The 13,012-nt window shown below is 37.0% G+C and overlaps 1 protein-coding gene across 1 annotated transcript in view; it reads right to left on the bottom strand.

Annotated features, from left to right (window-relative positions):
* Positions 1–1,415: 1,415 nt before the first annotated feature.
* Positions 1,416–13,012, bottom strand: part of LOC125658869 (uncharacterized) — a 15,719-nt gene continuing 4,122 nt past the window's right edge. Inside the window, exon 2 of the mRNA XM_048890305.2 lies at positions 1,416–2,996. Within this exon, the coding sequence (XP_048746262.2) occupies positions 2,494–2,991 (498 nt within the window). The 5' untranslated portion in view covers positions 2,992–2,996 and the 3' untranslated portion in view covers positions 1,416–2,493. The remainder of the gene's footprint in view (positions 2,997–13,012) is intronic.

Here is a 13,012-nt window from a genome sequence, read left to right as displayed (position 1 = left end):
TGGATGACGATTTTTTTACAGAAATTGTCATTTTGTGCTGTTTTGAGAATTAAGAATTCTGACAGTACTTTAAAAAAATGTACAATTTGTTTCGTTTACTGAGGGTGTTGCAACGTGAACTTGCAATTTATGCCGTGCATGACTTGGTCAAATAAATACCTGTGACAGCTTTCGCGTAAATTCTCCTTCTGAGAATAAACTTAATTTTGATTACTTATAACTTAAGATTGTAAGGTGTTTAAAAAATGCTGGTTTATAAAAGGAATCAAATTCAAACACCTACTGAAATTTTTATTTGTTTATGAAAATTATTTCAAAAGTTAGTTGCATTAGAAATTTAAGTGTTTCATCGTCGTCATTGTAGCAGCGTTTTATCGTCGTCATTGTAACAGCGTTTCATCGTCGTCATTGTGACAGCGTTTCATCGTCGTCATTGTGACAGCGTTTTTTCGTCGTCATTGTAACAGCGTTTCATCGTCGTCATTGTGATAGCCTTTCATCGTCGTCAATGTGACGGCGTTTCATCGTTGTCATTGTAACAGCGTTTCATCGTCGTCATTGTAACAGCGTTTCATCGTCGTCATTGTGATAGCCTTTCATCGTCGTCAATGTGACGGCGTTTCATCGTTGTCATTGTAACAGCGTTTCATCGTCGTCATTGTGACAGCGTTTCATCGTCGTCATTGTGACAGCGTTTTTTCGTCGTCATTGTAACAGCGTTTCATCGTCGTCATTGTGATAGCCTTTCATCGTCGTCAATGTGACGGTGTTTCATCGTTGTCATTGTAACAGCGTTTCATCGTCGTCATTGTAACAGCGTTTCATCGTCGTCATTGTGATAGCCTTTCATCGTCGTCAATGTGACGGCGTTTCATCGTTGTCATTGTAACAGCGTTTCATCGTCGTCATTGTGACAGCGTTTCATCGTCGTCATTGTGATAGCCTTTCATCGTCGTCAACGTGACGGCGTTTCATCGTTGTCATTGTAACAGCGTTTCATCGTCGTCATTGTGACAGCGTTTCATCGTCGTCATTGTGATAGCCTTTCATCGTCGTCAATGTGACGGCGTTTCATCGTTGTCATTGTAACAGCGTTTCGTCGTCATCATTGTGACAGTGTTTCATCGTCGTCAATGTAACAGCGTTTCATCGTCATCATTGTGACAGTGTTTCATCGTCGTCAATGTGACAGCGTTTTATTGTCGTCATTGTAACAGCGTTTCATTGTCGTCCATGTGATAGCCTTTCATCGTCGTCATTGTAGCAGCGTTTTGGAGATGAAAGCTGTATCAACTATATCAGAACAATGCTACTGTTTTATCAATCTCTCTTTTCTTCTAGAAAGTGTCGCTTACAATAAAAAATAACATATATAATTTATCTAAGCTTTGCATGTCCGCTAAATTATTATTATTTTTTTGTTTCCAGGACAACATATGTGAAGACGTCACTACCTACTAAATCAAATTGGTGATTATTCTCATAAGTTACGCCATACTTATAAAAGCCGATAAAAGTTATTTTCATCACGTTACTCCATCTGCACAAAATCGAGACGGTCATTGATGTTCGTAACTACCACCTGTGTCTTCTTCGCAGAAACATAATTCAGTATTACCTATAACCACCAACATTTCTATGTTAAATGTTTCCTTTCTCATAAATGTTATTTAAAAATTCACATTTGAAATAAAAATGGCCTAATGTCTAAACACGATGATATAAATCTCGATGTTCGTGGTCTTCTGTCATTCCTGAAGTTTTACTTTGGGCTATCATTTGGTGTACGATCCCCTGGGAATCCATGCTAGTAATCCCACACACTGCTGTCGTACTTTAGAGATTATGAACTCTTATACGAGAGAATCCCGATGGATCCTACCGAAAACACCAAATGTAAGACAACTACAATGAATTGTGGGAAGCATTTCTATCAAGTCTTTAGAAGAATTGGGGTTTACGCCATTTTGATTTTCGGTGATCGATTATAATTCTATATAAGAATGCACGCATCAACATCAACATTATAAAAAAAATTCAACATAATTTAATGGTTATGCACATTTTTAAAAATATTTTTTATAATATTTATAAATGGTTATGCTTATAAGCTGTAAAATACCTAATCTATTGTAGCTGGAATGTGAAGTTCTCTTTACTGAAATCTCATTTATGGTCTTATAAAGTTTTTCTATCAATTTGAAAAATACATCATGTGCCTCTCATTGATCACTTCGTAGAAATACCACTTCATTCAAGTAAAAATACAAATCTACCTTCCAAATTGAAATTATCCTGAAAATATAAAAGCCAAGGAGTTTGGTGAACATCTCCGTTTTCTGCAGAAAATAATTAGATATTGCCTTGAAAATCTACCAAGACAGTAAAATAATTCACACATATAAACGAGTTCAAACTCCTTGTTTTTCTTACAATCTCCAGCCTTGGTTTGTGGATTTGCCAGACACTCCCCACACAGTAGCAGTCATTGGATCACCAACCCGTCGCTTGGAACTGTCGTCGTTTTTTAACTTTCATAATTTTTTGGATCAGTTTCATGATTTCGTCTCTGGATAGCTTGTCGGTAAGGTCGCGCTTTTTGCGTTTCCATCCACTCGAGTTGAACCGGTAGCTTCCTTGCCGTTTCTGTTCCCTGTTGACCAACATTTCATTTCTAATCTGCATGAGGAACGCGACACATTCATTCACGCTATCGTCTTCGCTAGTATTCCACAGAATTCTACATAAAGTCATAGGCTTATGTTCCATTAGATTACCAAGAAGCAAAATGACGTCACCGTTGTTCTGCCGAAGCTTTCCAAATGGCCCGCTGCTTTTCGCGAGTTCCTTGTTCAAAATTTCATCAGTAACTTTAGATAAAATTTCTCCAAACTTATTGCCATTTTGTACACCCCATTTTGGAAATTCTTCCAAAGAGATCACCAACCCCGCACAGATCCATAAAAACACAGCAAAAAGCATTCTTTCCATGTCTCCTGAAAGAGAGGAAAAATTTTTAGCAACGAAATATTCAACATCAAATTCACAAGTGCAAGAAACCAGGAATTAAAGGAAATAAGATAGAAAACGTATATATCTACTATATTAGTATAATTAGTCTACCTCTTTACCAAGGGAGCAATGAAACCATCTGCTTCCAGGTCAGATTTTTCGAAATAATGAATTCCATAAGGTGCAGGTGCGATTAATATAGAAACACTACACAGATGTGTTTTTAATGGGAATAAATATTTCTTTTTCATAATGTACCATTTCGTTTATCGATATGCAGAACTGCCTCTTCATTGCCCAAAGAAGGGATTGTGTGATAAAATATGCATTTCGCATTATATTTGTAATCGGTACCATCGAAGTAAAGGCTAAAATTCAAAAGACAATATAGCTTAAAGCTAAGAAGTTCTATTACTCCCAGAATCCATTATTCATTACATGAATTTCATCAGAGCGTTTCACTCCTTTGTAATCAATTCAAATGTTAAGCCTCCTCAAAAATATTTAATCCTCTTTAATCCCAATATATTTTCTACAATTCACATTCTACAGCTTTTTATCTTTATTTGTGAGAGTGCGATTTTTAAACAATAAAACACCGGGAAAGAGACTCACTGCAAAACCATATCTACATATGACAGTGCAGTCTCTAAACAATAAAAGTCCTTGGAGGAGGATCATCACAAAACAATATTTACATACATGTTCGACAGTGCATTAACAATAAGACAATAAAACTCCTTGGAGGAGGGGGGAGGGGGGGGGGTCACCACAAAACAATAAGTAATTGACATTCTATAGCTTTTATCATTATTTGTGACCATGATTTTTTAATAATAAAATGCTTCAGAAGGAGTTTAGGGAATAACTATCTTCTCTTCTGTTACTTGTGATCGTTAATACTGATTTAACGGTCGCAAACCGAGTTTTCAAACGGATGTTTGCGATTGTAACGATCGCAAATGAGAATATCGCTATTTTAATTCTCATGCAATTTAGCATTTTGTTTGATGTTAATGTCTTATTTTGTGGAATTTTGTTTTAATAAATACGTTATGAAATACTTGACGTAATGTTTTTTGCGGCAATGTATTACGACGACACAATCGAAAGTTTTCCGTCTCGTGTTTCACCCACGTTTATGTCTCAAATTAATCAAACTGCAGATTACTAAACAGTTGTATGAGAGCAAACTCCTGGAAAGAAAACGTGAAAAGCCTTTCTGGGGCTCCTAGAACTCTAAATTTGAAACCCTCAAAGGAAGATAAAGTCTTTTTTTAAATTATGAAATTGTCTAATACATTGTCTGATAAGACAGGGGATGCTTACTCCTCCTAGGCACCTGATCCCACCTCTGGTGTGTCCAAGTGTCCGTGTTTGCCCAACTATCTATATTGTATTGCTTATAGGAGTTATGAGATTGATCACTGTTCGTTATCTTCACCTTTCAATTTTTTTCATAATTCATCTCTGATATTTACTGTCATTTGGAGTACATAGCATCTAAAGCGATTTTCTCAAGTTCTCAATTTCAATCAAATCTAGTTGAAATGTTCATTTCCGCGGTCTTCAGAAAATACAGAGCGCAGCTTGGGACAAACATTTTTTTCCGTAGCATGTGTACTGGGAAGATGTGCCCGTATTTATGAAGTTTCTACAGGCCTTTCCTCCATGTTTTGTGAAAGAAAAACTGCTGAAAATAACCAGTTTATGTCCAATCACCGAAAACAGCGGTAAAATATCATATTTGTGATTTCAAATTTCATTTCTATATCATTTGATCACCATATGAGTAGCAACTGAATTGTATCGGGATTCTTGTAATTAAAAATGTATTGCAACTCTTCGTTTCATATCAATTCACCATATCCTGTAACAAAGATTAATGAAAATGTGGGATAGGAAAGCTACATCTTTAAATGAAAAAAACGACGAAAACTGTATGACACTTTATTCAAAGCCATTTAACGGTCAAGAGGGCGGATGCAGAAATTGTCGTTACGAGGGGCGCCACTTTATGAGGCAGGGGGTCTGAGGGCGAAACCCCCGGAAGCTCCTGAATTTTACAGATTTTATAGGGCTTGAAATATATTTCCTATTTAGTCTTTTGTACTATTTTCTATCATTTTTTATGAGGTGAAATTAATAAAATGACGCAAATTTTAAGGGTTTTTGGAAAAAATTAAGTTCTCCCAATAAAGTAATTCAAGAAATCAATAGATTTTGTGATTTTATTTCTCCGGGAGTGGAAGAAATTATTGCTTCTTACATTGTTTAGTACATTTTTCTAAATAAGCTTGACTATGCGAAATATATAAAACACGAAGTATATTTCTTTAGGGTTGTCAGGTACATTTTATGTAGTGCTGTTGCTTAGAATTAATGTTGCATTGTCAGAGTTTTTAAATAAATATGTAGGACTCCAAAGTGCGATGGGACTCCAAAGTGCGATGGTCACGCCAAAGTGCGATGGTCTGCGCCAAACCCCGACGGTGTGACACGCCAAAATGCGACGGTCCACACTCAGGCGCCAAAGTGCGATGGTCTGACACGCCAAAGTGCGATGGTGTGACACGTCGAAATCCATTGGTTTGTAAACGACACAGTGTTTTGGTACAGACTGAACCGACCGTGTGTTGTTTTACCAAAACATCCTTGCAAAATCCATGCACAAAAAATAAGAATAAGAACTTATATAAGAACTTATTTCATTACCATTTAGTTGTCGTGTTATTTTATTTAAGCACAAAATTTTCCAACGCGAAATCGTATAGAATGTTTTGTATTATAACATACCCCCAGGAATTTAATACGTGTACGTAAAATGTAAAACTTATACGGTACCAATTTTGATGCACCAGATGCGCATTTCGACAAATAATGTCTCTTCAGTGATGCTCAACCGAAATGTTTGAAATCCGAAATAACTATGAAGTTTTAGATCTAAATATAGCCAAAAACAGCGTGCCAAACAAGTGGAGCCAAATTCGTCCAAGGATAAGAGCTATGCATGAGGGAGATAATCCTTAATTTTGAAATGAATTTCTAAATTTTATAACAGCAATTAAATATACATCCGTATTTTCAAGCTAGTAACGAAGTACTTAGCTACTGGGCTGTAGAGACCCTCGGGGACAAACAGTCCACCAGCAGAGGCCTCGACCCAGGGGTCATAATGTAAAACTTATACGGTACCAATTTTGATGCATCAGATGCGCATTTCGACAAATAATGTCTCTTCAGTGATGCTCAACCGAAATGTTTGAAATCCGAAATAACTATGAAGTTTTAGATCTAAATATAGCCAAAAACAGCGTGCCAAACAAGTGGAGCCAAATTCGTCCAAGGGAATGTTTGGGCGAATTGGAACAAATGTACTTTGCCGTTCTCACTATCCTCAACAGTGTAAACCTTGCCGTTCTCACTATCATCAACAGTGTAAACCTTGCCGTTCTCACTATCCTCAACAGTGTAAACCTTGCCGTTCTCACTATCCTCAACAATGTAAACCTTGCCGTTCTCACTATCCTCAACAGTGTAAACCTTGCCGTTGCTGTCGTCCGTGTTACATTTCTTTGGTTTTATTTTGAAAGACGTTAAGAATGATGTCACAATGATGTTACTGAACTCCGCACCATCGGACTTTGGCGTGACCATCGCACTTTGGTGTCCGTAACGTTAACAAATCATCGCACTTTGGCGCAGACAATCGCACTTTGGCGCAGACAATCGCACTTTAAATATGCCATAAAAATTGTATGTTCTTACATGTAATCCAGGTTAGAATAGAATACAGAAGCTCTATAAAACCTGAAAAATCCAGGAGCTTTGCCTCAACGCGGCCCCCAGACCCCCTGCCTCATAAAGTGCCCTCCTCCCCCCGTAACCACAATTTCTGGATCCGCCCCTGTAAGTCGTTAAAACAGGTAGTGACAGTTCCATCGCCAAACGCTCGGCATAAGGTGTGAATGACACGGGGCCTCGGAGATGACCTTAAAACGGATGTCCCGTATCACAGTAGGTGTGGCACGCTAAAGAACCCTCACTGCTCAAAGGCCTAGATTTGAAGCCCTTGCCCTTTACCGGTCTTGGTGACGTCTCCATATGAGTGAACAATTCTCGAGAGAGACGTTAACCAAGATACAATCAAAGTGAATGATTCCAATGACTGACTAATCCAATTATTTTGAATACATTTATATAGGCTTATACTAATATGTACAAATGTAGGCTACCTAGAATGAGCATCATAGGCCTACCATGATTCATCTTAGATCAATTGTTATCAAAATTCTATGAGATCTTTGAACTTTTATGGCAGTTAATCATCACCAACCTCTCGGTAATATCTGTGCAGAATCTCAACAAGAAAGTCCTCGGAAAATGTGGACGACCATCGATAAAACAATAAACGAAATCGGGGTATGTTTTAAACTGGACTTGGAACATGATCGATTGTTTGTTTTACGTCTCGCCGACAATTTTTCACTAACATTGCGATTTTACCATCTGTAGGTGAAGTACCACTTTAGACCTATGCTTAGCGCCCAGGACTATAAACAGTGAGGAATATTTAGCGTGCCAACGCCTGTCGCGACACGGGAGGTCATATCCGAAAGACCCGTAACCCTCACTACTAAATGCCGAACGTATAACATCAACCGCGGCCATGGCACGAGCGATGTGTTTTGGAAATACGATAACCCCTGCTATAACACACGTGCCATCGGAAAGGTCTTGTCACAAGGATTACGGCCACTCGTTATCAAAACCATCCCATTTATACATAGTTCAACTATAGCTTTAGATTACTTGATCAAAACTTGATGGTCCAATGTTGTAATGTCATCAAATGTGTTCAATGCCATCAGGACAAACGAGGGTTTGAGACAAAAAGTAGTCGCGAAAAACTGTCAAATATTCCTGGTTATAAGCGTGGATGAGGATAATTTTCATGGGGTAATGGCATATATATTGAAATTATTAGATTACCTATACCTATACTGGATTCCTAAACTACATAAAAACCCTTACAAACAAAGATACATTGCTGGATCCAGTAAGTGCTCTACCAAGCCCCTACCTTTGCTCCTCACGAAAATGTTAACAGCTGTGAAGGAGAAACTTCAAACTTACTGTGCGACTACATATGCCAGAAGTGGTGTTAATCAAATGTGGATTCTAAGAAATTCTAAAGAACTTTTAGTAAACTTGAAATCGAAGAATTTTTCCCAAATCAATAACATTAAAACCTATGACTTTTCAACACTATATACATAGACAGTTGCTTCTTCAACAAAAACGGAAAACGTCTAGTGATCAGTCATTCAAAAACATACTTTGTTAAACACCACTCTGATTCCACGCACAAGTACTCTGAAGTTGAAATAAAAAATATGCTAGAAATCCTCATTGACAATATCTTCGTGGTCTTTGGTGATCAGGTCTTCCAACAGTCTATTGGAATTCCCATGGGCACGAATTGTGCTCCTTTGTTAGTTGACCTGTTTTGATATTCATATGAAGCAGAATTTATTCAAAAACTTCTACGTGAGAAGAAAAAATCTCTCGCTGTGGCCTTCAATTCGACTTTTAGATATATTAAATGACGTTTTGTCTATTAACAATGATAGCTGTCATTCATATGTCGATTTGATATATCCCTATGAGCTCGAAATAAAGGACACCACAGAGTCGTCCACTTCTACTTCATACTAAGATATTTTATTGAAAGTAGACATTAACGGCAAACTGACAACTCAACTGTATGACAAACGGGATGATTTCAGCTTCTCCATCGTCAACTTCCCATATTTATGTAGCAATATTCCATTATCACCTGCATATGGTGTTTATATATCTCAACTGATTCGATATGCAAGAGCTTGTTCTGCGTATAGTCAGTTTTTAAATCGAGGTAAGCTACTGACAAACAAGTTGATGGTACAGGGATTTCAACAGTCTCGATTGAAGTCAGCATTTCGCAAATTCTATGGTCGTTATAACGATCTACTTCGTCAGTACAACCTCGCATTGGGTCAAATGCTGTCTGACGTGTTTTATACCGATTGTTAAGCCGTTCTTGGCACACTGATTTTGACTGCGGATAACTCCGTTTACCTGATCAGGATATAGGGCTCACGGCAGGTGTGACCGGTCAACAGAGGATACTTACTCCTCCTAGGCACCTGATCCCACCTCTGGTGTGTCCAGGGGTCCGTGTTTGCCCAACTATCTATTTTGTATTGCTTATAGGAGTTATGAGATTGATCACTGTTCGTTATCTTCACTTTGCATTAGAAAGAATTAAGGGGTGGGTGACGATAAAAGCAGAATTTTAAAGCCATTTTGATTCGAAATTGTAAAGATTCCTTTCATTCCTTATGGGGTTTTTTTTTTTTATTAAGGGATGGTATGGTATTGACCCCTGCAATTATATTACAGAAAAAATTACCGTTTACTGTGAGTATATTTACAACGTATGTAGGAAATTACGACTGATATCTGTGTACATGCATAAGATAATGCAAAATGTATGTTTGTGAAATGGATATATTAGGGGGCCTAATCATTCGTGGGTTAATTCATAGATTCATTTCATTTTGAAATGGATCTTGTGAAGCATGTGTAAAAAAAAAAAAATGTGAAATTCAAGGCAATGGGGAATGATGTGATAGATGTTTGGCGGAATAAACACCTTTTCCTTACATGCATGCATGCTTGCCGATATATTTTATTTTCATATCTAATAAATTATTCTGCTTTTTTGTTTATTTCATCATAACCGGATGTCATATCTAATTCGGAGCTTCGGCTGGTCATAGTTTTCGGAAATTTTAGCATCATATACCAAGGTAACAACCAACCCCAACCCCCAACCCCCCCCCCCCCCCCAACCCCAATTGTCTATTTCTACTGAACTATTGAAATATTTTTCTAGTTAAAAGTCCTTAAGAAAATTCATTTGCGATCTATGAGAAGTGATTTCTTTTTAAAACAGGGGACCTTACTGAATAGAAACAGAGGGGGAAAATACCAAACTGACCCCTTACTTTGCGGTCCAACTATACGGAAAACCCTAAAGAAACACAGCGTTGACATAAAATTGTCCCTTACTATCGGGACTAATTATGTCTACCAAAGTGGTTGTTCGAGACTGGGAAATGGAATATGCCATATCTGTAACAAGGGTCATATCATTATATCCTAGAGTATCAGTGGGGTTTTTTTTTTTTTAATCTTTATAGAAAATATTGTTATAAACCAAACGTTTACAATTTTTCTGAATTATTGTCAACTGCTGACTCCCATGTACTTGGCAAATTGTGTAGTTTTATATCTAAAATATATAACCAAGTCTGTCCTCCATAATTCAATTCAATAACCTAAAATCACTGCTCTTTTCACATGTACATTGTCTTTATTTGTATACATCGTATAGAGTACCTCATATACCATAAATTGGTGAGAGAGAATAAACTGGAATGAACCTTAATTAAAGATCACCAATACATTCAGAAATGAACAATTTTTTTTCATGGCTACCTTCTGAAAATAACATTCGCCAGTGTTTACCATCAGAAATGTTTTCCATCAGAAATTTACCCTCAGAAATCTTTACCATCATATTTACCCTCAGAAATGTTTACCATCAGAAATGTTTCTCCTGAGAAATGTCCACTATGAAAACCTTGTTCCTGTGTTAATATTTGTTTATATTAGTCCCCGAAAAATAATTATGAACCGATAAAAATTTAACACAATTCGATAGTTAATTATAAAACTCATGGATATACTGTTTGATATCCATTTAATGGGTGTGAAAGTGTATCTGTTAATGTACTCAGATAGGTCGGTAAATCTGTCCCAGTTCTAGAGTGAGATCGACGTAAAACAATATACAACATTTCCGTTGTGTTTGCCTTCGATATCAAATACACGTAAAACAATTTTAACCTATATCATTAGTTGAGGTAATCATTTACAATCTGATTCAATTGTAACTACCTTCGATTGATTAACAGTCGTACAAATGATTGAATTCTGAAAAAGAAATGGACGATATGATCAATAGGTCTAATTTCCCACAAAATCAATCCAACATAAAGAGGAAATTGAATTTCTGTAAAGAAAGGCAACTCTTAATCCAAGAAAATTTGATAACAAGAAAGGTGCGTGATTTTATAGCAATGGTGGTGTGTGCTCCATGTTACACAATAAAACTCAATCAGAAGATAAATTTCCTTTCTAATGATAAAATTGAAGCTAAACCTACACAATGGGAATAAGGATTTTTGAAATATGTAAATATCTTAATCCTTGAGACATTCAAATTAAAAACTTGTATTCAACAGCATCGAAATCACTTCAAATCATTGACATAAAACATATTATATTCAAACACCTATTATTATTTTTTAAATCGAGTATCCGAAATTTCATCAATTTTCTTCCATGTATTGTATTGAAGTTGTGATAAAAGCTCTTGCATATTCAGAACGGTTGTGGAATGTTGATGAACTCAATATTAAGTTGAATTTTGAAATTGTTGTTGTGTTGTTTCTTAAAAGAGCGGTCCCGTGTGGATCTGGGTTAGAATAAGTCATCAGGACCCCTTGCTTGTCGTAAGAGGCGACTAAATGGGGCGGTCCTTCGGATGAGACCGTAAACACCGAGGTCCCGTGTCACAGCAGGTGTGGCACGATAAAGATCCCTCCCTGCTCAATAGCCATAAGCGCCGAGCATAGGCCTAAAATTTGCAACCCTTCACTGACAGTGGTGACGTCTCCATATGAGTTAAATATTCTCGAGAGGGACGTTAAACAATATTCAATCAATCAAAGATGAAATTTATTTCTATATGTACAACGAAAATATATATCTTGTCTAAACCACAAAAAAGAGGGAAATTGCTATGAAAATTTTTGAAAACACAATAACTTGGGCATTTTGTGTATGAAATGCTAGTACATGTCATTGATGATGCTCTCAATCTATCATTGATGAGTATAAAACAATCCAATTATTCTAGTTGTTTTACGCCTCATATACTTAAATGTACGGCTGATGACATCACTATGAGTAAAATATCCTTGAGTACAACAAGAAACCACACACCATAAACTGACAAATTTTAAATTACCTCACATCAGTTAGAATATTTTCTTAACTATTTTTTTTTTCTGCTGAAGCATTGCCATGAAAGGTGAAGATAACGAACAATGATCAATCTCATAAATTCCATAAGCAATACAAAATAGATAGTTGGGCAAACACGGACGCCTGGACACACACTTGAATAAAAAGGTGAAGATAACGAACAGTATTCAATCCCATAACTCCTATAAGGAATACAAATTAAGAGTTAGGCAAACAAGGGCCCTGGATATACCAGAGGTGGGATCAGGTGCCTAGGAGAAGTAAGTATCCCTGTCGACCGGTCACACCTGCCGTGAGGCCTATATCTTGATCAAGTAAACGGAGTTATCCGTAGTCAAAATCAGTGCGCCACGAACGGTCTAACAATCGGTATGAAACACGTCAGACAGCATTTGACCCAATGATAGGTTGTATTGGCAAACTAGATCATCGTAACGACCATAGAATTTGCGAAATGCTGACTTTAAACGTGACTATGATATATCGATGACGTTTTGTCTATTAACAGTGATAGCTTTCATTCATATGTCGATTTGATATATCCCTGTGAGCTGGAAATAAAGGACACCACAGAGTCGTCCACTTCTGCTTCATACTTAGATATTTTATTGAAAGTAGACATTAACGGCAAACTAACAACTCAACTGTATGACAAACGGGATGATTTCAGCTTCTCCATCGTCAACTTCCCACATTTATGTAGCAATATTCCATTATCACCTGCATATGGTGTTTATATATCTCAACTGATTCGATATGCAAGAGCTTGTTCTGGGTATAGTCAGTTTTTAAATCGAGGTAAGCTACTGACAAACAAGTTGATGGTACAGGGATTTCAACA

The sequence above is a fragment of the Ostrea edulis genome, chromosome 9, assembly GCF_947568905.1.
Source record: "Ostrea edulis chromosome 9, xbOstEdul1.1, whole genome shotgun sequence".
Lineage (NCBI taxonomy): Eukaryota > Metazoa > Mollusca > Bivalvia > Ostreida > Ostreidae > Ostrea > Ostrea edulis.
The sequence above is the reverse complement of the archived record's forward strand: the minus strand, read 5'-3'. Positions and strand labels throughout refer to the sequence as shown.